At 41.7% G+C, this 24,412-nt stretch overlaps 1 protein-coding gene across 2 annotated transcripts in view; it reads right to left on the bottom strand.

Moving 5' to 3' along the window:
• The window catches only part of lama4 (laminin, alpha 4), a 74,190-nt gene that overhangs the window by 33,734 nt on the left and 16,044 nt on the right, over positions 1 to 24,412 (bottom strand). For both annotated transcript variants that reach the window (XM_052096486.1, XM_052096487.1), the window contains exons 3-10: positions 20,792 to 20,919; positions 19,065 to 19,145; positions 10,787 to 11,001; positions 9,723 to 9,823; positions 5,084 to 5,264; positions 2,918 to 3,001; positions 2,208 to 2,359; positions 1,969 to 2,079 (exon numbers count right to left, since the gene is read on the bottom strand). In XM_052096486.1, coding sequence (XP_051952446.1) covers positions 1,969 to 2,079; positions 2,208 to 2,359; positions 2,918 to 3,001; positions 5,084 to 5,264; positions 9,723 to 9,823; positions 10,787 to 11,001; positions 19,065 to 19,145; positions 20,792 to 20,919 — 1,053 coding nt within the window. The remainder of the gene's footprint in view (positions 1 to 1,968; positions 2,080 to 2,207; positions 2,360 to 2,917; positions 3,002 to 5,083; positions 5,265 to 9,722; positions 9,824 to 10,786; positions 11,002 to 19,064; positions 19,146 to 20,791; positions 20,920 to 24,412) is intronic.

The following is a 24,412-nucleotide window of genomic DNA, read 5'->3' as shown; positions in this document are numbered from 1 at the left end:
GGAACGACCTCTGTGGTTGTGAACACTGGTAGAGACTCGAGAATGACCTCCATGGTCGTAAACATGAGCATAGACTTGGGAACGACCTCCATGGTCGTGAACCCTGGCAGAGACTCAGGAATGACCTCTGTGGTCATGAACATGGGCAGAGACTTGGAAACAACCTCCTTGGTCGTGTACACGGGAAGAGACTTGGGAACAGAAGCTTTTCTTCTCCTCCTCCACCTCCGGATGGCCGAAGTTGACAACACTGTCTCTGGGACTGACGAGGCTAGTACACCTGGCTCTGGGACGGATGAGGCTGGAAATGCTGGCTCTGGGATGGACGAGGCTGGCAATGCTGGCTCTGGGACGGACGATGCTGGCAACGCTGGCTCTGGGACGGACGAGGCTGACAACGCTGGTTCTGGGACGGACAAGGTTGACAACGCAGTCTCTGGGATGGACGAGGCTTCCAGCTCGTTGGCCGTGGCAGGTGTGTGCATTGGCCGTGGCAGGCGTGGGTGTTGGCCCGTTGGCTGTGTCAGGTGTGCGCGCTGGCTCGTTGGTCAGGGGGAAACCAGTCATGTAAGAAAACAACAAAGGACTACAAATCCAAGAGGAAACAGGAATGGGGAACAAAACAAGAATTTCATCATAAAAGTCTAGACAAAAAACAGGAAATGTGACACGTTCTACCTGTCAGTTAACCACTGCCCTAAAACATGGTTTTTAAACTTTGCCGGTTAAAGAGCATACATACATGCAAAAGTTCACACTAAGTTAACACGATTACTGCACTAAAATTACCGAACATTCTGCTGTAATGCAAATATAATTGGCTGAATGGATGGCTATATAGATTTGTTATTATGCATTTTTGTGCTTTATTATCATGTATTAAAACGCTGAAGTAATGATTGATGTACGCAGTCATGATCTTCACAGACCCTCCACAAAAAATCCAAACACATAAAGGTGCATACACACTGCCAGCGACTTTATCGCTCCAGGTCGCCAGTGAAGTCGCTAGTGGGCGTTCCTACTACTGGTTGCCTAGTAACGTTTATAAATGACATTCACGGATGCCATTCCATTGCTGTTGACAGCGAATCTCTTTTCTTGCCACTAAAAACAAACATTTTGGAGGGAAAAGACTAAATATAAATGGAATCAGTACATAAAATGCTTTAAATCAAAGATGAATGAGAAACAAGGCATGCTGTTTGCCATAGCGGCTGTTTATCTGCGGCGAAAATGCAAATGCCGGTCCATAAAATCCCCGCGATCTCAGATACACCTTTCCACGCAGTATTTTTCTTAAAAATGTCCTTGTACGTGGGAAGAGACATATCATAGAGCACTGGGAAATTTCTAACAGCAAGAATTAGCCTTTCATCCATCTTTCCGTTACTGCAGGAGCTGAGAGAGAGAGAAGGATCACGTGAGCTCTCCCGTCGTCTCTCCTATTGGCTGTCGCTTCCGTTAGTCGCTCCAAAGTTGAACTTTTCTCAACTTTGTCGCGTCGCTGGACACGCCCACATCTAGCGTCAACGGTCACGACAGCTCGTGTCGCCGGAAGTCGCTGTGCTCGCATTAAAAATGAATGGTATTGAGTTGCTGTCGCGCGCGATGTCGCTGGCAGTGTGTACGCACCTTAAGAGATGCACGATATCTGATCTAGATTCTGATGCTGCCTGTTAATATGCATTTTAATACCAGGGAATAAACAGGGAACACACAGCGGGAATGTGAGAGACAGAGAGTGAAGTAAAAAAAGATGCACTAGATTACAATGTTTATCTTGTTTCTTTTATATCTGTCGAAATGACTGACAGCATTTGGAATTATCCATCAATGTATAAAAAAGTGGTAAAATCGGATTAAGTGGTTGTTTGTGCCCTGCCAGAAATAATGACACTAAGACACCACTGGTAGGAATACAGATAAGGAATTAATTAAATGAGGATATGCTGAAATGATATTCACCTCTCCTGCAAGCAGCTCCATGTCAGTAAGCAGCTCTTCCGTTTCTTCCTCCAACTGCCCAATATCAGATCTCACCGCTGCAGACGTATTCCTCCAACCTATAAACTGAGCCTGTTAACAACACAGTAAAAACATGCCTATTATTTAAGGCAACCTGGTTAAATAACCTTGTGTTCTTCCTGAAATTTGTGATGTGTTGGTGCATTTCCTTGTAATCTGTGCTGTTTAAGTGTTGTTACCTGTAGTCTGTGTGCAGTGTAGTTGTAGTATTTTAATCGGTCATTGGCAGCAGCTCCAGTAGAAATGTTCAGCACTCGGTTCCTGACCTTATCCAGAGTTTTGTTGGACTGACGAATGTCTCCAATCAGATTCCAGATACACACATCACAGTCTGCACAGGTGGGGAATTATTGGTGCAATATTTTAGCAATGAAGACTTGTCTGGGAATGTCTGCCTGTCTGTCAGCCTGTCTATCTACTTGTAAAATATGCTATTGTCACTGTCTGTCTCCCATGTGTTCCTAGGACTCTTATTTTGAAATGTTTCCCCCGGACTATGTTACCCAGTATGCACTGTCCTCATCACTGCCATCTTTTCCTTATTGTTCTCACCTGTTTTCCATTCCCTCATTAGCTTTTGTTTGTATAAATACCCTTTAGTTTTTGCATGCCTTTGTCAGTTCTTGTTTGTTGTTTCACTGTCATAATTTTTATTAAAGCCTGCAAATAGATCCTACATGTCCTCTCTATTTTGAATTTCCTATTTTCTTTTCAATATAAATAATATTATCAGCATAAAAAACAGATTTGCTTATTTCATTAGTGTCCTAGAAAGTTTATTTCCAGGTTTAAATTATATTTTGAATCCCATATTTCAATGTTGACTTTTAAACCCCACTGTACATTGAATTATTTAAATTGTTCAATTGTGTTGTCTCATTGTACTCACTGATATTGCACTCATTGATTTGTGAGGCCTCAGGTAGACACTCTCCTGTGTGCATGTCACAATTGTCCTCTGGACAATCACACTCTGAGTGAAATAAACAGAATTACAGTACACAATGAGCATTTTACACCTCTATGCATGCATACTGAGCCACTACACAAACTTGAGCACAAACAAAGTGTTTTAATTCAAAGAAAGAGACACATACTATGAATAAAACATTACCATCCCTCTGCTGACACACTTATGGTAATTCATTAATTAATCCCTGAGCAGCCTGAGAGAAAGTAAATAATGCAAACATTTACCCAACAAACAATTATTACAGAAAACTTCAAGCATCAGCACAAATCCACAGCATTCAGTGCAAATAAGAGTGCAGATTGACAAACTTCTGCACATATGTTAAAAATCTCTAAGGTTGGAGACATACCAAACAACACACACTCAAAAACCTCCGTAGACCATAACTGCAGTAAACTGGGGCTGATGATGATGTCATAGGAAATATATCATTAGTGTTAATCCATGTGCTCATCTACAGGTGGCCATGGAGCTGTGTGGGTGTGCAGCTGCCATCATTATATCATGGGTGATGATGGGGTGTGGGAACATCCCTGTTCTGCTCAGGAGGAGGGGGAAAAATATTGACCCCATTCATTGTCCCACCATATTCAAAGGCCAGAAGGAAGAGTACAGTACAGTAGAGAGCAGGGAATGGCTATGACAAGATCATAAACTAATAGTTCATCCAAAATGTTTATAAAAAGTTTAGATTTTCATAATTTATTCACCCTCATGTTTTCTCCAAACCTGTATGACTTTCCTCTGTGGAACACAAAAGGAGAATTACTGAAGTATGTCCAGGCAACTCTTTTCCATTTAAAAAAGTTAATTAACTCCAGAATGACAAAAGCACAATACACATATCATAAATATAATACATATTCTATAAGTCTTCTTAAATCATATGACTGAATTGTAGAATTGAGAGGATGAACAGAAATCAGTGAGTTCAAACCTGACTTTGTAGGGTAATGGCATGGCAAACTTCATGGCAAATACATCACTGTTAATTTTCACATACTAACTAGATTTGCAGCAAACTTGCGGCAAATTGTCCAATTTTGCCAAAGGTTTGCTGCAGGTTCACCACTACTGGTGAAGAGTTGCAAACTTCTGGCAAACATTTGTGGCAAATCACAAGCTCATTTGCATGTGAAAATAATGAGTGTGAAATTTGCGTCAAATGTGGCAAGTTTGTGACTAGTTTGCAAGAACTCTAGAATTTTTGTAAGGGTATCTATTTAGATGTAGAATTGAGAGGACAAGATATTCATTCAGTAACAACATTTATGGTGCTTTTTTCATTTTGGAAAAGAGCAGTCTTTCCATTCTTCAATATCTCTTTTTGTGTTCCATGAAAGAACATGAGGGTGGGTCATGACATGATCATGACAGAGTATTCACTTTAGGTGAACTATTCATTTAGCTGTTGCTTGGTGCAGCTTTAATTGCTGACATATTGGGTGCTTTCAGAGTAGAGCTTTTGTTAAGGCCTGAGTCTGCTTCAACCAATTATGATATGGCTACGGTTCATGTACACTTCACAACGCTTGTGAAAGCAATCTGGTCAAACTTGCAGAAGTGAACTGCTACTAATGACAATTTTTAATTTGCACGTTATAGTATACTGCATTTTTTTTTATTGCTGATTGTATTTGCAAAAAATGCCTTCGGCGAGCAGCTCACCATGACATACATTTTGGTAGTAAAAGTAAAGGGAAAATCTACCAAGTTTTCCACTTGAGTCACTATATAGCAACAGTGTTAGATATCGACTGCTAACAATTGTGGTACGTACGTTGATGACAAATTAAATGCTACAATTTCTAAAGAGCTTTACTGGCATCAGTGTTTGGTTTGTTTGGTTCAAGTAAACTTTGGTCTCACTGAAGAACTGCACCCAAATTACCGTGAAAACAGGGGTATGGGGTCCAATATGCTTCACAAATGAAAGCTACAGTTCTTAGTCTGACCTGCCTAGATTTTGAAGAGTTGAGGAATTTGTTGCAAGAGTTACAAAATAGAAACTAAACTTTGAAATGGGCTGAACCTGCTCCAGCAATGAATCAGGCCATTTGCAGTGAGACAGCTCATACTCACTCTGGCAGCCAGATGGGCTGTAATCCCAGAATCCTGGCAGACAGCGTTCACAATACCGGCCTCCGGCCCCAGGGTGGCACTGGCAATTGTGCGTAAGAGGGTGGCAGGTGGCACGCATGGCAGCAGAGGCACATTCACACCGACGACATCCCGTACAGCTGCCAAATCCATAATAACCCTCCTGCACGTGAAACATTAGAAGAGTCTCAAAAGATGTTGCAGAGTAGATGTGCTCGGTGCGTATATGCATGTATTTGAGCATATTTGGTGTTTCTACAGTTATAGGCACTTTTGGCCATGACACTGTAAAAAAATTTAAATCTTATTTTTTCAACTTAACAAATAAGTGTTCATGCTGCCTTCAAGTTGTGTCAATTTAAGAGAGAAATTTGTTAAAACAGAACATGAAGTTGACTTCAGACTAATAAGTTTAACTTGTTATATGACCTTAACGTCTTTTTAAGTAAACTTGACTTTCTAAGTTCAATGAACTTTCAATCGGCCGGCACACCCTTCCCGAGCCTGTAGGACGACGTCGTCTCTGGCGACGAAAGCCTACAGTGCTGCCAGTCAGGCCACCTATGCCTTGCCCATGGTTCTTCTACAAGTCCATCGGGCCAAGGCACTAAGAGATCTGCATAAGGGTAGTTCTGATCCCGATGTGCTGCAAGAAATGCGCTCGGCGACCGATCTTGCCCTCCGAGCAACGAAGGTCACAGTGCTGGCCATCTGGCAGACGATGTCCACACTCGTGGTCCAGGAGTGCCACCAATGGCTGAAGCTGGCTGAGATGAGGGAGGCAGACAAGGCATGATCCTTTAATGCCCCCATCGCCCAGGCCGGCTGTCAAGACCCCTAAAAGGGCTCCCAAGCGTCTCTGAGATGGGCCACCTGAGGAAGGAGCTGACTGCTGGAACCCAGGAGCTGGTATAAAGACCAATCCCTCCCCTGATGGAGGGCCGGGAGGTAAATCTTTTTTTCCCTTCTTTTCTGTTCGCGGCACCCCACATGGGTTGCATTACCCACATTGTCAAGAAAAGATTAGTCTCCTCTCTCCTCAGGTTGGATCGCCTTTCCAGCCCCAGCACCACGAACGTGGCCCCCCGTTTTCTTGTGCCCGGCTGCACCATACAAACCACATCCCCGGCCGGCCGCCGGTGATGAGTTTCGAGGACGTCCTGAGAGGATCTCCTCCTCAGTCGCCGGCCCACCTTGTGCCGGACGCACTAAGCAAGGTAAGTGATCAGAGGATCCCCGCAGCGCTCCCATCTCGGGTCGGAGCTCAGGTTGCTCACATTCTGGGTGACCTCAACATCAGCAGATGCTCTGTCGCGGCAGGTAACGCTCAGAGGAGACTGGAGACTCCACCCTCAGGTGGTCCAGCTGATTTGGAGTCGATTCGGCAGGGCACTAACAGACCTGTTTGCCTCCAAAAAATCCTCCCACTTTCGCTCACATTCTGGGTGACCTCAACAACCAGCTGATTTGGAGTCCATTCGGCAGGGCACTAACAGACCTGTTTGCCTCCAAAAAATCCTCCCACTGCCTGCTCTGGTATGCCTTGATGGGAGCTCCCCTTGGCACGGACTCGCTGGCACACAGCTGGCCCTGAGGGCTGTGCAAATATGAGTTCCCCCAGTGAGCCTACTTGCACAGGTTCTGTGCAATGTCAGGGAGGACGAGGAGCATGTCACCCTCGGGGCTCAATACTGGCCAACTCAGACCTGGTTCTCAGACCTCACACTCCTTGTGACAGCTCCTCCCTGGTGAGTTCCTTCTTTCTCAGGGATGCGGCACCCTCTGGCACCCACGCACAGACCTCTGGAATCTCCATGTCTGGTCCCTGGATGGGATGTGGCGGACCTAACTGGTCTACCGCCCGCTGTGGTTAACACGATCACTCAGGCCAGAGCCCCTTCTACAAGGCAGCTCTAGTACCTGAAGTGGCATGTCTTCACTAAGTGGTGTTCTTGCCGGAATGAAGACTCCCAGAGCTGCACAGTCGGGTCAGTGCTTGCCTTCCTAAAAAAAAAGTTGGACGGGCAGGTGTCCCCCTCCAGTCTCAAGGTCGACGTGGTTCAAGGTAAGTCCCTCAGTAAGCACGACCTGGTCATCAGGTTCCTGAGAGGCGCCAGGAGGCTGAACCCTCCTAGACCGCGCCTCTTTCCCTCATGGGACCTCTCCGTTATCCTCTCAGGCCAACCGGAAAGAGCCCTTCCATTCGAGCCCCTCGAGTCAGTTGATTTAAAGGCAGTCTCACTGAAGAGTGCCCAAGGTTCCCATGACCCTTTTAGGAATCAAGTGGTGAGCCTACAAGCACTGCCCCCGGAGGAGGCAGACCCAGCCATATCGTTGATGTGTCCGGTGCGTGCTTTGATCTATGTGGATCGCACGCATATCTTTAGATGCTCTGAGCAGTTCTTTGTCTGCTTTGGTGGACAGCGGAAAGGGAACGCTGTCTCCAAACAGAGGCTTGCCTTAGCATTGGCCTACCAGGTCCAGTCACCCGCCCACTTGTGGTGTGGCATCCTTGTGGGCACTGGCCAACGCCACCTCTCTAGCAGACATATGTAGGGCAGCGGGATGGGAAACACCAAATACCTTGAGTCGGTCTCATCTTGTGTTCTTTCAGGTGCGAGCAGGTAAGTACGTTTTGTTGAAGGTGAAGCCGTGTGCTCTTCTCACCCATGCGTGTTGATGACTTGTGAACCATGGTTGTTCTTCCTCCTAGCCTTCTGACTCACGAATTCTGTGGAGAAGTTTGCGGTCGGACCCAGTACTTGTGCTGGTAAGTGCTCCACAGGTTTTCGGTTCCTTGTTAACTTTCTGTGATGTTTCTTCCATGGCATGGTCTCCCCCTTCCTCGTGGTAGACCCTCATCTCCCTTGGCAGAGCCTCTCTGCCCTTGTCGCTGTGTTCTAGAATCCCCCACGAAGTGCGGGACTTACCACCACGCCTCTCACATGTCCGGCCATTGGGCCCGTATGGTGTATTTGCTACTTTTTACCCTCCCCTCCTCTTCAGGGCAGGGTGTGGCCTCTGCAGGGTCTTTTCCCCCTGAAAGAATAGGAACGGAAAAGAAAGCCTTCCCCGGCAATTTTTTTTTAGCATTTTATGCCCCAGCTGAATCTCAGCTGAATATCCCACATCGTACGTCTCCTCCCACCCTCAGGGTTATGGGGAAGAACACGATGTCTTGGGACATCTGGGGAGCCTCCATGCAGCCCGAATGCATCTGTTCCTAAACTCATAGTAGCTTTCCTACACCTGCATCGGCAGTTCACGTGACCAAATCAGTAATTGTGGCGTTTCGTATATGGGACCCCTAGTGTCACTTCATTGACACAACGTCGAGTGAGTGACAGAAGGGGAATGTCACAGGTACTGTCATAACCTCCGTTCCCTGATGGAACAAGGGAACGAGACATTGTGTCCCTCTTGCCATAGACAGAACTTTAACACTGTAATGGCCAGGACATTGTCTCGGCTCCTCAGTGCAAAACCTGAATGAACTTGCATGCTGGCCTCACTTTTATACCTGTATGTCGGGGGGAGTGGCATGCAAATTCAATTTTCATTGGCCTTTTCTCAAAGATCTGAAGATGTTTTGGGCTCTCAAGATCGATCCCTAGCATCACTTCATCGACACAATGCCTCGTTCACTCCATCAGGGAACTGAGCTTACGACAGTAACGAGATGTTCTCTTGACATAATTGTTTTTTATTTCAGCTGAATAGTTTTTCTAAGTTCAGTAATTTTTCATTCAGCCAACAAAAACTTGGATAATTTAGTTATTTCAACCAGATCAATCCAGGGGAGTTATTTTAACTTTCCCCTTTTCGGAATACCCAATTTCCAATGCGCTCTAAGTCCTCGTGGTGACGTAGTGACTCACCTCAATCCAGGAGGCAGAGGACGAATCTCAGTTGCCTCCGCATTTTAAACCATCAATCTTATCACGTGGCTTGTTGAGTGTGGAGGCCCACGCTATTCTCCACGGCATCCACGCACATCTCACCACATGCCCCAACGAGATCGAGAACCACACATTCTAGCCAACTTGGTTTCTTAGGAGAGCTGGCTGGAGTCACTCAGTACGTCCTGGATTCGATCTCGTGACTCCAGGGGTGGTAGCTTCAATACTCGCTGAGCTATCCAAGCCCCTGAACTCTACATTTTAAGTTATGATAACTAAAAGGTGAAATAATTTTTACAGTGATGTGCACTTTTAGAAATTAAACTTCTTTGGGTAAAGCTAAGTTAAACTAAATCACACTAAACCACATCATAAAGCTGAAGTATATAACTTTTTCAGTGTTAAAATACTTTCTTATATCCTAGCTTAATATGCAGAGACATATATTAAAACTTTTTTGAAAAGTAGAAAATATAAATAATGAAGGCATGCTAAAAAGTTTCCAAGAAATGTTTTAATGAAAGTTTTAATGTGACCTTCGCATGAAAAGAAAGCTGACATTTGCTTGCGTCCATAAAAATCAACCTGTCTGACATAATAGTGCCAGTAGTTGAATAAACACCCATATGCATGCAAAGAAATAAGTGATTGTGATTGCAGAAATGTGATGTTTATGTTATGCTCTGATACACTACACATGAATGTGTAATTAATGGTCATACCTCACACTTGTCACACAGGTGACCTGTGACCCCAGGCTTACAGTGACATACACCTGTCCTGTCATCACATGATGCAGTACCACACTCATTACACAAACACTCTGAAACAGAGAGAGAGAGAGAGAGAGAGAGAGAGAGAGAGACTTCCAATCAACTCTCTGATCAAAAAACACTTTACTGAAATGCACTGGAGACATTTTTATGAAACACATTAAGAGCATTCACCAACTGTAGAATTAACCTCATGCAACCCCGTCCACATGCGTGGGTGTTATTTTTGGGCTTTGCTATACACAATGCATAATTTAAATTAATTTCAATTGACTGAAAATTGCTCAAAAGTCTATAAACTGTAAGGGTTAAACCTTTGGCACACTATGTCACATTACACAACAACATGATGTGATTCCGTAAAGAGCTTCTACAGGCTCAGAGTCAACAAAAGTGTCTCTGGTTACTTTTTCAGTGAAACTTGTGGAATGAGTTGTGTCTTTAGTTTTGTTTGATGTTCCGCTTTAAAAAATGTACACATTTTTTGCACGTCACTCCGCTGATAAACCTAATGTCCACATACGTGACGAGGGACATTGTTCCCACAAAAGTAAAAAAATTATAATAATAATTCATTCTTTTGAATAACTTCTAGAAGTGGCTACAGTTTGATTGTGAGCCTATTTTAGCCTCAGCAGGGTTGTTGATTCGAAAGATGTGTCCACAAGAATGTAGATGATCTTGGTTCATTCACAGTGTTTTGTGTTAACAGTTAGCAAAGCACATTTTGTCATTCTAACTGAAGATGAAAACATTTATTTTTGTTGTTTAACATGCATAATTTTCTAATTTTGCTTGATCCTGCTTTGGATTTTTTTGGAATTATTTTTGTTGGCAGGGAAAGAAAATCTACAAACTAAGTGTCCAAATTTTATTAGAATGTAAGCTACTCAAATTTAGAATTGGAGCTAGCCAGACGCCCCTCTTATCAAAATATTTACACAACTTTTTCAGTTTTCTATATTAAGGTTATCAAATGGTCAGCAATTAATTGCTACTTCACTGGCTCCTACCCAGACAGTCCTTGGCACTGATGGCATCACCATAGAAACCTGGTGCACATCTCTCACAGTTGTCCCCGACGGTGTTACCCCAGCAGTTCAGACACTGGCCCGTCACATTGTTGCATTCATTGAAGATCAGGTTGGGGTCAGAGTTACCATTACAATCACACTTTTTACAGGAGTCGCCCAACTTCATGGGGTTGCCATAGTAACCTGGAGTGCATCTAAGTGGTGAGAGAGAGATTAATGTCATTAAGGAACAATGTAAATAAAATCACGAAACTAGCTGCCAACAGATATGGCGATACCGATATCTAGCTGGTATATATATATATATATATATATATATATATATATATATATATATATATATATATATATACAGTGGGTACGGAAAGTATTCAGACCCCCTTAAATTTTTCACTCTTTGTTATATTGCAGCCATTTGTTAAATCATTTAAGTTAACAGAAAAACACAGAATTGTTGACATTTTTGCACATTTATTAAAAAAGAAAAACTGAAATATCACATGGTCCTAAGTATTCAGACCCTTTGTTCAGTATTTAGTAGAAGCACCCTTTTGATCTAATACAGCCATGAGTCTTTTTGGGAAAGATGCATCAAGTTTTTCACATCTGGATTTGGGTATCCTCTGCCATTCCTCCTTGCAGATCCTCTCCAGTTCTGTCAGGTTGGATGGTAAACATTGGTGGACAGCCATTTTCAGGTCTCTCCAGAGATGCTCAATTGGGTTTAAGTCAGGGCTCTGGCTGGGCCATTCAAGAACAGTCATGGAGTTGTTGTGAAGCCACTCCTTCGTTATTTTAGCGGTGTGCTTAGGGTCATTGTCTTGTTGGAAGGTGAACCTTCGCCCAGTCTGAGGTCCAGAGCACTCTGGAGAAGGTTTTCGTCCAGGATATCCCTGTACTTGGCCGCATTCATCTTTCCCTCGATTGCAACCAGTCGTCCTGTCCCTGCAGCTGAAAAACACCCCCACAGCATGATGCTGCCACCACCATGCTTCACTGTTGAGACTGTATTGGACAGGTGATGAGCAGTGCCTGGATTTCTCCACACATACCGCTTAGAATTAAGGCCAAAAGTTCTATCTTGGTCTCATCAGACCAGAGAATCTTATTTATCACCATCTTGGAGTCCTTCAGGTGTTTGTTAGCAAACTCCATGCGGGCTTTCATGTGTCTTGCACTGAGGAGAGGCTTCCGTCGGGCCACTCTGCCATAAAGCCCCGACTGGTGGATGGCTGCAGTGATGGTTGACTTACTACAACTTTCTCCCATCTCCCGACTGCATCTCTGGAGCTCAGCAACAGTGATCTTTGGGTTCTTCTTTACCTCTTTCACCAAGGCTCTTCTCCCCCGATAGCTCAGTTTGGCCAGACGGCCAGCTCTAGGAAGGGTTCTGGTCATCCCAAACGTCTTCCATTTAAGGATTATGGAGGCCACTGTGCTCTTATGAACCTTAAGGGCAGCAGAATTTTTTTTGTAACCTTGGCCAAATCTGTGCCTTGCCACAATCCTGTCTCTGAGCTCTTCAGGCAGTTCCTTTGACCTCATGATTCTCATTTGCTCTGACATGCACTTCTTCTTCTTCTTCTTTCCAATTTAACGGCGGTTGGCATCCAGCTTTTTGGTGCATTACCGCCCCCTCTGCTCCGGAGTGTGGATCAGATACTATAACTACAAAAACATCATTGTCCATTCTCTTTCCTACACTTACATAACCTTAATTCCCTTCAAATAAACACTCACACAAACAACAAACTTTATTTATCAATTAAATCCTATTGAAAACTCCCGCCTCCCTTAAAAAAGTCATCAATATTCTATTCTGTGTCCCATTTACTGCTCTTAATAACCCTTTTAATGTAATCTCTTGCACCCCAATCTGCCTCAACTTATTCTTCATCACCTGCCTCTGCATTTCATATCTCCTACACCTCATAATTATGTGCTCCACTGTCTCCTCTTCTTGACATCCCTCACACAACCCTGTCTGGTGCTTCCCTATCATCTTTAGTGTTTTGTTCAGCTGAACAGTGTCCCAACCTTAACCTCGTCATCACAGCCTCTTCTCTCCTATTCCCACTTCCCACCCTATCCTCTTTTACATTTCTCTGAATTTGGTATAAGTGCCTCCCTTTCTTCTCTCTATCCCACCTCTCTTGCCACCTTTTATTTATTTTCTCCCCAAATTATGCTTTTAACCTCTGCTTTACTAATATTAACCTGCATTTCTACATTCCCTTTTGTTAGCGCCCTTTTAGCCAGCCTATCTGCCATCTCATTACCTGTAATACCAACATGTGCTGGAACCCACATAAATTTAACCTGACATCCCATATGACTTAATCTTGTGTTTAATTGAAGTACTTCATACAGGATATCTTGCCGAGCTTTTGAATGGAATGACCTTAAACTTGCCAAGACTGATAAAGAATCAGAGCATATTAAAACCTTTTCCTGTCTAACCTTTTCCACCCATTGCAAAGCACTTAAAATTGCCAACATCTCTACAGAATATACCCCTAAATTATTAGATGTTTTTATACTCATTTCTACTTCTTTCCCTGGAATTGCCACCCCAAACCCTGTTTCTTCCGTCTCTGGTTTTTTGCACCATCCGTATAAATCTGCATAAATTCATTATAGTTTCCACCTACTCTGATATTAAATATACTTTTCAGATTAACTTCTTCCTTTCCCTTCCTTTTTTCCTCAAGCACATACCAGTCTACTTCAGGCCATGTCATCTTCCAAGGGGCAATCTCTGGAAAAACTACCGTAGGGCTTATTCTAAGATTAAATACTTCTAACTCTTTTGCTATATTATTTCCAATCTGACCAAAGTTTTCCTTTAACTTTCTTCCATTTTCCCAGCAATCCTGCAATACTGCTTTCGTGGGATGCGAGTCATTATGGCCCTGCAATCCAGCCCAGTAATTTGCCATCAATTGATTCCTTCTTAATTCCAGTGGCAGTTCTCCCATTTCCACTTGTATGGCAGGTACTGAAGACGTTTTAAAAGCACCACAGCAAATTCTTAAAGCCTGATTCTGAATAACCTCCAGCCTCATTAAAAGAGACTTAGCTGCAGACCCAACCACTATACTACCATAATCCAACACTGATCTTATCAGAGCCACATATATACTCTTAAGCGATGACCGACTGGCTCCCCACTCTCTTCCTGTCAAACATCTCATCACATTAATTACTTTTTTGCACTTGTCTTCCATTTTCTTTATATGTTCTGCAAACGTCAACCTTGCATCTAAAATCACTCCCAAAAACTTAATGGAACTTACCCTCTCCAACTCTCTCCCATACATCATTAGCTTAACTTCTTCCTGAATTATTTTCCTGGTAAAAAGACTGTCTGAGTCTTTTCTATTGAGAACCTAAATCCCCAGTCATAAGCCCATTCTACCACTTTATCAATTGCTTTCTGTACCTTCCTAATTGTGTACTCTATATTCCTTCCTCTTTTCCACATAGCCCCATCATCTGCAAACAATGATGTTCCAATGTCTTCTGAAACATTTGCAAAGACATCATTTATCATTATAATAAATAACAAAGGACTTATCACACTTCCTTGAGGAGTCCCATTCCCAACCTCATATTGACTTGACACTTCTGCCCCTATTCTCACTTGAATTTTCCTACCAAACAGAAAATCTTTTATCCAGTTAAACAAATTCCCACCTATACCTATTTTATCTAACTTGATTAATAGCCCCTCCTTCCACAACATATCATAAGCCTTTTCAATATCAAAGAATACTGCAACTACAGTCTCTTTAATTGCTTGTGCCCTTCTTATTTCAGTCTCTAATCTCACTACTGAATCCATTGTGTTCCTTCCCTTCCTAAAACCACTCTGATAACTTACCAGTAATCCTCTTTTCTCCATTTCATACGACAATCTCTCTGTTATCATCCTCTCCATTATCTTACACAAGTTAGATGTTAAGGCAATTGGTCTATAACTTATGGGTTTACTTGGATCTTTGCCAGGTTTCCTAATTGGAATCACTACTGCTTCTTTCCATGCAACTGGCAGTTTTCCCTCCTTCCATATCTTGTTAAAAGTTCCAGTAACTTAAATAGTGATCTTTCACCAAGATGTTTTAACATTACATAACACACCTGATCCTTTCCTGGAGAAGTAGGCTTTGCTCTTTTAATCGCTCTAACCAATTCCGCCAGAGAAAAAGGCTCATCAATGACACTACCAGTCTCTTCCTTCCTATTTAACGCATGCATATTTTGATTTAAAGTTACTGACCTTCTCCTTCTCTCTTCTTCTGATAAATTTTCTGAACTGTGTATCTTTGTAAACGACTTTGCCATTATTTCTGCCTTTTCCAGATTGGTGACACCTATCTCCTCCTCTAATGTCAATACTGGGTACTCCCACTGTCTCCTATCTCCACCCATCCTCTTTATCATAGACCATACCTTACCCACCGGTGTTGACCTTCCAATTTCATCACAAAATTTACTCCAACTTGCCCTCTTTGCCTGCCGAATAGTTCTTCTCACTTCTGCCTGCGCTTTTTATACTGAATTAATGACTGCATATTGTGATCCCTCTTTACTAGTTTAAACGCTTTATTTCTTTTCCTCACTGCCTTTTGACACTCTTCATTCCACCAAGGCACCAATTTCCGATTACCTCTGTTTTTCCCCTTAGGAATAGCTTCTACCGCTGCCATTATGATTGCTGACGTAACTTGGTTACTTATCTCCTCTATACTTCCTGCTGTTTCAATCCTAGTCATTATTTCTTCACTCATCCTCTTGAATTGATCCCAGTCTGCTTTCCCAAATATCCACTTTGGGATCCTTTCTTCTACCCTTATTTCTTCCCTCCCACCTACTCTGCATAAAACTGGGTAGTGATCACTACCCAGTGTAGTTGTTTGCCATACCTCCCATCTAGTATTTCCAGCCAAAGTGTTAGAAACTAATGTTAAGTCTAATGCAGATTCCATTCCTGTTACTAAATTTACCCTAGTTCCCCTTCCATCATTCAGACTGACCAATTCTCTTTCATCCATCAATTCTTCAATTATCTTACCATTTGCATCTGTTTGTCCTCCCCCACACAGGGCTATGAGCATTAAAGTCTGCACACCAAATTACTTTTTGTCTATCCTGACCTTGAATACTTAATAAATTATCAATCATCAACCTTTTACATGGGTTATAGTAGTTAATAACACTTATCCCTTCCCTCTTTCCCACACCTCCACCGCTATATATTCCTGCTCATCTCCCATTTCTATTAACCTATAAGTCAATCCAAGCTTTATAAATGTTGCACACCCACCTCCTCCTCCATCAATCCTATCTTTCCTAATCACAGTGTATCCATGAATTACAAAATCAAGACTTGGTTTCAGCCAAGTTTCCTGTATACACATCACATCTGGTTTCTCTTCCAATTCATTTATGAAATGCTTAAATTCTTGACCATTCAGCCATTAAGCTTCTAGCATTCCATTGTAAAAGAATTACCATTAAAATGATTAACCAACCCATGACGCTTCTTGACTTGACTGAATAGTAAGGTTCTCTCTTACTTCTTCCCACGTCAGTCCTACCAGTCCTAAATGATTAACTGCAGCTTTAACTATCAACTGGATTTTTTCATTTTTTGATTTAACTTCTGCAGTGCTATTAATCACCCCTGCTATGAATGTAACTAGATCTCTTTTTCCCACATACATTCTTTCATTGGTTCTTTGATATTGTACTTGTTCTTCCACAACTTCTGGCTCTCTCATTACATCTACCCTCTCTTTTGACACTCTTACAGCTTCAGCATAGGATATCCTTTTCTCCACTATTATCTTTTGAATATTAGTCTCCCGTCTCATAATTTCACACCCTCCATATGCCACATTGTGGGCACCTCCACAACTGCAACATTTTGGTGGAATCCCTGTACCACACTTCCCATATTCATGGTCTCCTCCACATCTAGCACACCTTCTCTGCCTATTACAATTCTTTGCTGTGTGCCCAAATCTCTGGCAGTTAAAGCACCTCATCGGCTTTGGTACAAACATCCTGACTGGATAACTCATAAAACCCAAGAATACTTTCTTTGGAACATGTTCTCCTTCAAATTCTACTGACACCGATTCACTATCTCTCATCACTCCTTCCTTTGCTGATTTCAATCTTTGTACATTAAGTACTTTCCCTCCTTTAATATTCCTTTTTAATTCTTCCATGCTAATACTTATTGGCACCCCGTTATCACTCCTATGTTTCCACCTCCCATCCGAGTTCCTACCCTTCCCGTATTTTCCACCTTGCATTTTCCTATCTCTTTAACTTTTAGCGCTTTTTCCATTTGCACTGCATCAGCACATCTCACCAATAAATTGCCATCATTTAGAACCTTTGCATATTCGATATCCCCTATCTTGTTTGCCAGAGTTGATGTTAGCACTAGTGGGCTAACTTTCTTCATACTCCCCTGATTCTTTTCATTAAATCTTATTATGACTACATACTTTTCCTCTCTTTCTTTTTGAACCATACCTTGCCCCTCTACTTCACTTTCTGTATCATTATCTTTCTCATTCCTGACTCTTTTATTCCCTTTGGTTCTTTTGTCACTCATCCGTCCCCTACTTTCTTCCCTTTCTTCATCTTCTCCATCATAATCCATATTATTCCAGCCACCTACCTCTGATCCATTCACGGAGCAGTCGTGCTCAACCGCCCTTCCAATTCGATCACAAGAGTTTGGTCTTACTGTAAAGTGTGATTTATAATCGTGTAAACACCCTCTTCGGCGCAGTCACGCTTCAGGCTTGCAACATAAACTTCCTCGAAAGTCCTGTGTGCCGTCACGTGACCTTCCTGACATGCACTGTGAGCTGTAAGGTCTTATATAGACAGGTGTGTGGCTTTCCTAATCAAGTCCAATCAGTATAATCAAACACAGCTGGACTCAATTGAAGGTGTAGAACCATCTCAAGGATGATCAGAAGAAATGGACAGCACCTGAGTTAAATATATGATTGTCACAGCAAAGGGTCTGAATACTTAGGACCATGTGATATTTCAGTTTTTCTTTTTTAATAAATGTGCAAAAATGTCAACAATTCTGTGTATTTCTGTCAATATGGGGTGCTGTGTGTACAATAATGAGGAAAAAAAATGAACTTAAATGATTTTAGCAAATGGCTGCAATATAACAAAGAGTGAAAAATTTAAGGGGGTCTGAATACTTTCCGTACCCACTGTATATATATTAGGGCTGTCGATTAAACGCATTAATTCAATGTGATTAATTTGACTAAAAATAACACGTTACATTTTTTTTACGCCATTAATCGCAATGCCCCCGGAAGGTAATAAGGAAGATTCCTGAGAAATGCAAGCTTTTAGTACCACCTGTATACTCCAGAGGGCAGAAAGTGAAACTTCAGCTGTGTGGTAACGCGCAGTATATATAGTGAATAAAAACACCCTTGAGCAGCAGAACACAAACATGCGTTACGTTCTTGCGTTCTAAACACTTGATGGAGCACAATCCGAACTAAGCGATCTCAATATGTGTTCTAAGTATTAAACTATATTTAACTTGACACAGTGACCTAAAAATGTTATGTTTATGACGCAACGCATCCAAGACGCTACACAAGCATGTCTGATGCAGCTTTTCATTGACGGATCCTTAAACAAGCCCTCATAATAAATCTCCAACTGATTGAAATTCACTTGTGAAATGGATTGCTGTGAACTGTGTGTCAATGATTGACTTATGATCAATAATATGGTAGTAAACAATACATTGTAATCTAAAACCACTTTTTGTATTGTCTTATGAATGATTAACTCTTCTGCCACAAGAATGTAATGCATTTTAATTATCTGAATATGTTTTTATTTTTTATATATATATATATATATATATATATATTATATTTAAAGATAACTATGTATCATTATATATTTAATTATTGTTATATGAGGGGCTTTCTCAGCAAATATCTGTATATGCGATTAATTAATGGTGACACTATGTAATTAATTAGATTAAAACTTTTTATCGATTGACAGACCTAATATATATATATATATATATATATATATATATATATACATATATATACAATGTTTATTTTACACAATCACTAAAAAAAAAAAACACAAAATCACTATCCATCACCATACCAGTCTATCACTACACAAAAATGTATATACTGTATAATATGCTGTATGTGGGTGGAGAACTAACCTCTCACAGTAGTGTCCAACATACCCTTCCTGGCACGCACATCTCAGAATATCACCCCTCTTATCACAGTGGGCTGCAAAGCTGTGGACACACAACAACTTTCATCAGAGGGACTGCTGCCCTCTCTTTCAGAGAGAATGCTGTTTATATGGCTAAATCTTTTTCTTGAAATTTACTTTTTTTCTCAGTGTTAGTAACTTTAAGGGCACATGATCCAAAATTACCTGCCAATGGTGAGTTAACTCTGTCCATGAATATTTATTACAGATATTTTGCATTTAGTTTTTAGTCCTTTACTGTGAGTAATATTACACATATGTGATGCTGCATTGAGTTCTAGATGAAGAAATTCATCATGGTAAATTTCCACAGAGGAAAAGTGAATGTGTGTTTTCTTTAGTAGATGGTATATAATGGCTTTGATTTGAATCACTTACATACAGTAGTTAGAAAAAGTACATTTAGAACTTTTAATTTCACAAGTGCTAAAAACACGAGCCCCACGTGTACACAGAACATCGCATCTTCTGAAGTGTACACAGAAATGTTTATCTGTATTTCACTTCAGCTTTTTGCAGTTTAATAATCACATATGGCCATAAAACCATTTTGAGGTTATTTTGATTATTTGTGCAGCCCTTGAGGATTGTTAAATGAGTTAGCTGATGCTCTTTATAAAACTTAATGGCCAATAGCAGCCTTTTAAAATCATCGCAATATACACGATATTGCTTAATTTTATATTATCAGCAAAGTTGTTGTGATTATATTGTTAATACTTGAATATATCGCCCAGCCGTATGTCTAAATGTTACTGAATTGTGTTCTTAAAGGACTGCAGAGCAACCAAGTCAGATGTCCAAACACACAAAGTTGTGCTGATCATATTGAAAATCACTAACTATTGCTAGCTGGTGCCTTTTAAAAGTATTATGCATAGCACCAGTATTTATGTTATATTTAATGGCCACTTTGCATATATTGTAGGTTACTGTAGCACCTGTTTCATCTTTATCAAAGTAAATTAGAGCCACTTCTCTCTTCAGCACTGAGCCATCGGCCTCCACACCTGCTTGTAAGTTTCCAAAATGTAGGATAGCAGGGGAAGAGTCATTTATTTTCATGAGTAAAGCGATAAATAATTTGACGATTCAGCAATATTCATCTTGAAAGTGCAACCTGATTGGTCAGAGAAACGAAAACCCAATCCCTAAACCTAAGCCAAATAAATCAGTTAGAGCATTCCTCATTAATATGAATGAATCTTTCCTTGCCATCCTACATTTTGGAAATCTGCCATTCGCTGTACAGGCATGGTTTGTAAATCACGTGGAAGGCGACTAGTCAACTTCAGGCTGACAGTGTCGACTACATTAGTTATAGTCAACTAGTCAATGTAACCCCTATTAGAGATGTACTAACCTTTATGAGTTCTCTGACAATTGGTACGAACTGAAATTCCAACAATGTGAACAAGTTTTATACTTACTGTAGACACAATCCCATAGTTGACTTTTATTTATCAGGGAATGTTGGAAAAACTTTGTCAGAGAAAGACCAAGAACTGTTTGCTTTTGTTTACCCAATGTATCACCAATTCTAACATTGGGTGTATTATTATTATTATTATTATTATTATTATTATTATTATTATTTCCATATGATAAGTGTGATTCTGTTTCCTGACGTTGCTGTTATGGTTTTGAAGTGCAGAAGTCTGGTCTCACTTGTTAGACTCCAGTGAGAGCGGACAGGCACATGGGCTACACACAAAGGTGTCGTCAGGAAGAAATGCAGGTAAAAATCTGTCTTCACACTGTTCACAGAAATCTCCAACAGTGTGGTCCTGGCATTCCTAAAGCACAACAGGGCATACAGAAGAGGTGCAGTTCAGGAAAAAAACAAAAACAAAAATAATTTGAAACACACCAAATTCAAATCTGCAGCATGATCACAGTATTCCTGAGGTTTACTGGAAGCTGTTACAGTCAGATAAGCTTAAACATGATGGCTCCACGTCGTTTTTATTAGAGCTTTCTCTCAAGAGCAGTTTGGTTTCAATATGGCATCCAAATACCATCTATCATCCCACTTTAGAGTACACATTGACTCATTCCACATGATTACATTGTTTGCTGTTTAAAAGTAGTTGGCTGTCATGGAATTTAATGTTCAATAAAGATAGCTAAAAAAGTTAAATGCACAGCAGCTTTTCCACCATCGGGCCGAATGATTCCCTGTCAAAAAGCTACACTTTGATGCTGCGCTGATTTAGCGCTTTGGGAACAACTTTAGGTGTGACCAGCTGTGAATATGTGTGCAACATGTCAATGAAATATACCAGAATGTATAGCTTCTGCTGGTGACATCATTGGATGCACCTGTGGCAGAGCTATAAATAGATGTGTCACAGGTGCATCATCTGATCATTCTGTGTGTGTTGTGCTTCTTGACTGTCAGAACTTTCTACTTTCCTCTGTTAGGAGTTAGAATTGTTAGGCAGTGCACAGAAAAGATTTGAAAGATGGTGCAGTGCACATAATGCAAATCCAGTTAACTGCCAGATTGCTTCAGTTCTGGACTTTCTGCAGGAAAATTTGTCAGCAGGCACCTGCCCCGCCACACTCAGGATTTACGTTGGCCGCTCTATTGGCTTGCCACACCTTGATTGACGGGGTGCCATTGGGGATACATCCTCTGCTTGCTCGCTTCATTCGTGGATCCATGCGACTGAGACATCCTTCTAGGACCAGGATCCCTTCATGCAATAGTCATCAAGCAATAGTCCTTGAGGGTCAGGTTGAGACTCCCTTTGAACCTCTAGAGTCAGCATCAAACGAGCCCCAGACGGACCCAGCAGAGATGGATTTAAATAAAATCTGATTCTCCTGTATGGTAGTGTGCAGCGCTTGTTAAGAGGCTGTTCAGGCTATAGAAGGAGGACAAGTCCGTGGGGGGGTATACCTTTGAGCTTTTGGCTTTATCCTCGGGTCTGGGATACAATCAGGCCTTCCTTTTTGAGATTTTTAGGGCAGGTCTGACTGAGCCCATTAGATATTGCATCCCAGATCAGGGTGAAGGTGGAAGTCTTCTCGGGACGATTAGGCTGGCCATGAAATGGGATAAGTTCATCACAGCCTGTGCCTCAGAAGATTTACAATCTTCATCCCACCCCCGATGATGACACCTCCACATGGAAATGGATGCCTCAGCCACTGCCTAAATGACTCAGATGAGGAGGAGAAGGAAGACACCCAGTCCATCAGCCGAGCCTTCCACTGCCGGCCAACAGGAGGCTGCCCCCCCTGCTGCTGACAATGGCTACGGAGGCCGGCCCCTGTCAGCATTCACGGCAACGGAGGCTGTTCGGCTGCACTGCCAGTGGCCACGGAGGCAATTTTCCTGCTGCTGCCAAAGTCCATGGCCACAGAGTCTGTTCCCCAGCTGCTGTCAGCATACACAGCCATGGAGGTCCTTACCCTGCCACAGCCAGTGTTCCCGGCCTCGAAGGCCGTTCCCCAGTTCCCTGAATCTGTCAACGAGCCTGTCCACTCTCTATCTTAAACCTCCTCCCAGACCTCCGGACCCTGCTCAATACCTGGATACAGATCCCTTGCTGCCAGACCCTGTCCCTTTCCTGAGGTCCCCTCCCATGCCATATGACCCTACTCCCTTCCATAAACCTCCTCCCTGGTCCCTCCCACCAGTGCCAACTTGGACTGCCCTGTTGTTTCCTCCCTAATTTCCCTCCTTTCTTTTGTGTTAGTGGCTGTTCTGTTTGTCTTGTGTTTTATGTCTCCTTTGTGAGACACCAAGAGGCATCCTTTTTTTCCTTTTTAGACTCTCTGGTCTAGTTCGGTTGTGGTTCTGGTGTCGGGATCCAGACACTCATGCTCCATGTCTTGTCTTTCTCCCAACACTCCCTCCCTGGTCAGGCCCTCTTGTGTTGGTGTGCCTGTTGTGGGGAGGGGAGGGGTACTGTCACAGTCTGACCTGATTGTGCCTCCCCTGACTGTGTGTGCCATGTCTGTATGTGTTGGTGTTTTCCTTCTCGTTTCTCACAGGTGCTGCCCAGCAGCAATCAGCATTGCTATAGCAATATTGTAGGATACAAAGTATAAAATACTAAGTAGGATAATGAGCAAATATTGATTTGTATAAATTTGAATGCAATATACTGTTTTAAAAATGGTATAAAACACAGGGAATATTGTGCTTGTGTAACATTGTTGAATGCAGACACAAGCAATAAAATGACTTAAGTCAAACGATTTAAAAGACACGTAAAAAGAGGGACTGATACACCAGAAAATGCTGTTAAACCAATACAGTTTACCAGTAATATCCTAAACCGAAGACAGCTGCTTCATATAAGGTATGTGTGAACTGTGAATATAATGACAAGTGTATAGACAGTCTCTCTGTGTTTCAGTGTTGAATCAGATTTGAATCTCTTTAGTTAGACTACTTCAGCATTCAAACTGTGAATGTTGATAAATAACTAGTCAGTCTTGTAAATTAGCCAGATTATTATTATTATTTTAAATGTATTTGCCATACTGACTTTGCTGTATGTGTGTGTGCGTAATTTCACCGTCTTTCTTCTTTCGTTCTTTGATGTGTTAGACTCATGTCAGTGTCGATTGTTTGTGAACCATCGTAATATGATTTAAGCATTGCAAAGGAACTCTTATTGAAGAATGGGGCAGTTAAAAACACTTCAAGAACCATTTCATTCATGAATATTTCAAATTTCGGTTCAGAGTGTTAACAGTTGTGCTTGAGAAGAACAGTTTAATATATTCAGATACAATGTTTTCGATGTGCATTTTGTGTAAACCCTGCAATTTTGGTTTATAATGTTATTCTGATTGAGTTTGCTGAATTTGAGGAGCTATATGATGTTAGCCAATCAGAACAGTGGGTGTATACGTAGAAGTTTTAAGGTGGCACTTAGGCCAAAACTGAGACTTTCAGACAGAGGGCCAAACAGGGTGGAAAATAATCATATACAGTATTACTAAATCGTGACTTTTTGAAGCTAAAAACTTTCATAAAATTATCATTGGACCTAAGGGAAGATAATAAAATGATAAAAAATAGCACTTCATGACCCCTTTAAGGACTGCTTTTCCCCATCATTTACTTTGCTTAGGAAAGGCAAGACATGGCCCATTTTGCAAAAGGGAAAGCAAAGAGAAAAATGCGAGAGGTTTACCATCATTTTACCACCGGACAAAACACAAAGAAAGGAAAAAGTTCCCAGACAAGCCAAAAAAAGAGTTTTTTGTTAAACTGTATGTAGATTTATGATTTTTAATGAGCTAGCTATTCGCCCAATGTTAGCT

This window comes from Xyrauchen texanus, chromosome 28, assembly GCF_025860055.1.
Source record: "Xyrauchen texanus isolate HMW12.3.18 chromosome 28, RBS_HiC_50CHRs, whole genome shotgun sequence".
NCBI classification, from domain to species: domain Eukaryota; kingdom Metazoa; phylum Chordata; class Actinopteri; order Cypriniformes; family Catostomidae; genus Xyrauchen; species Xyrauchen texanus.
The sequence above is the reverse complement of the archived record's forward strand: the minus strand, read 5'-3'. Positions and strand labels throughout refer to the sequence as shown.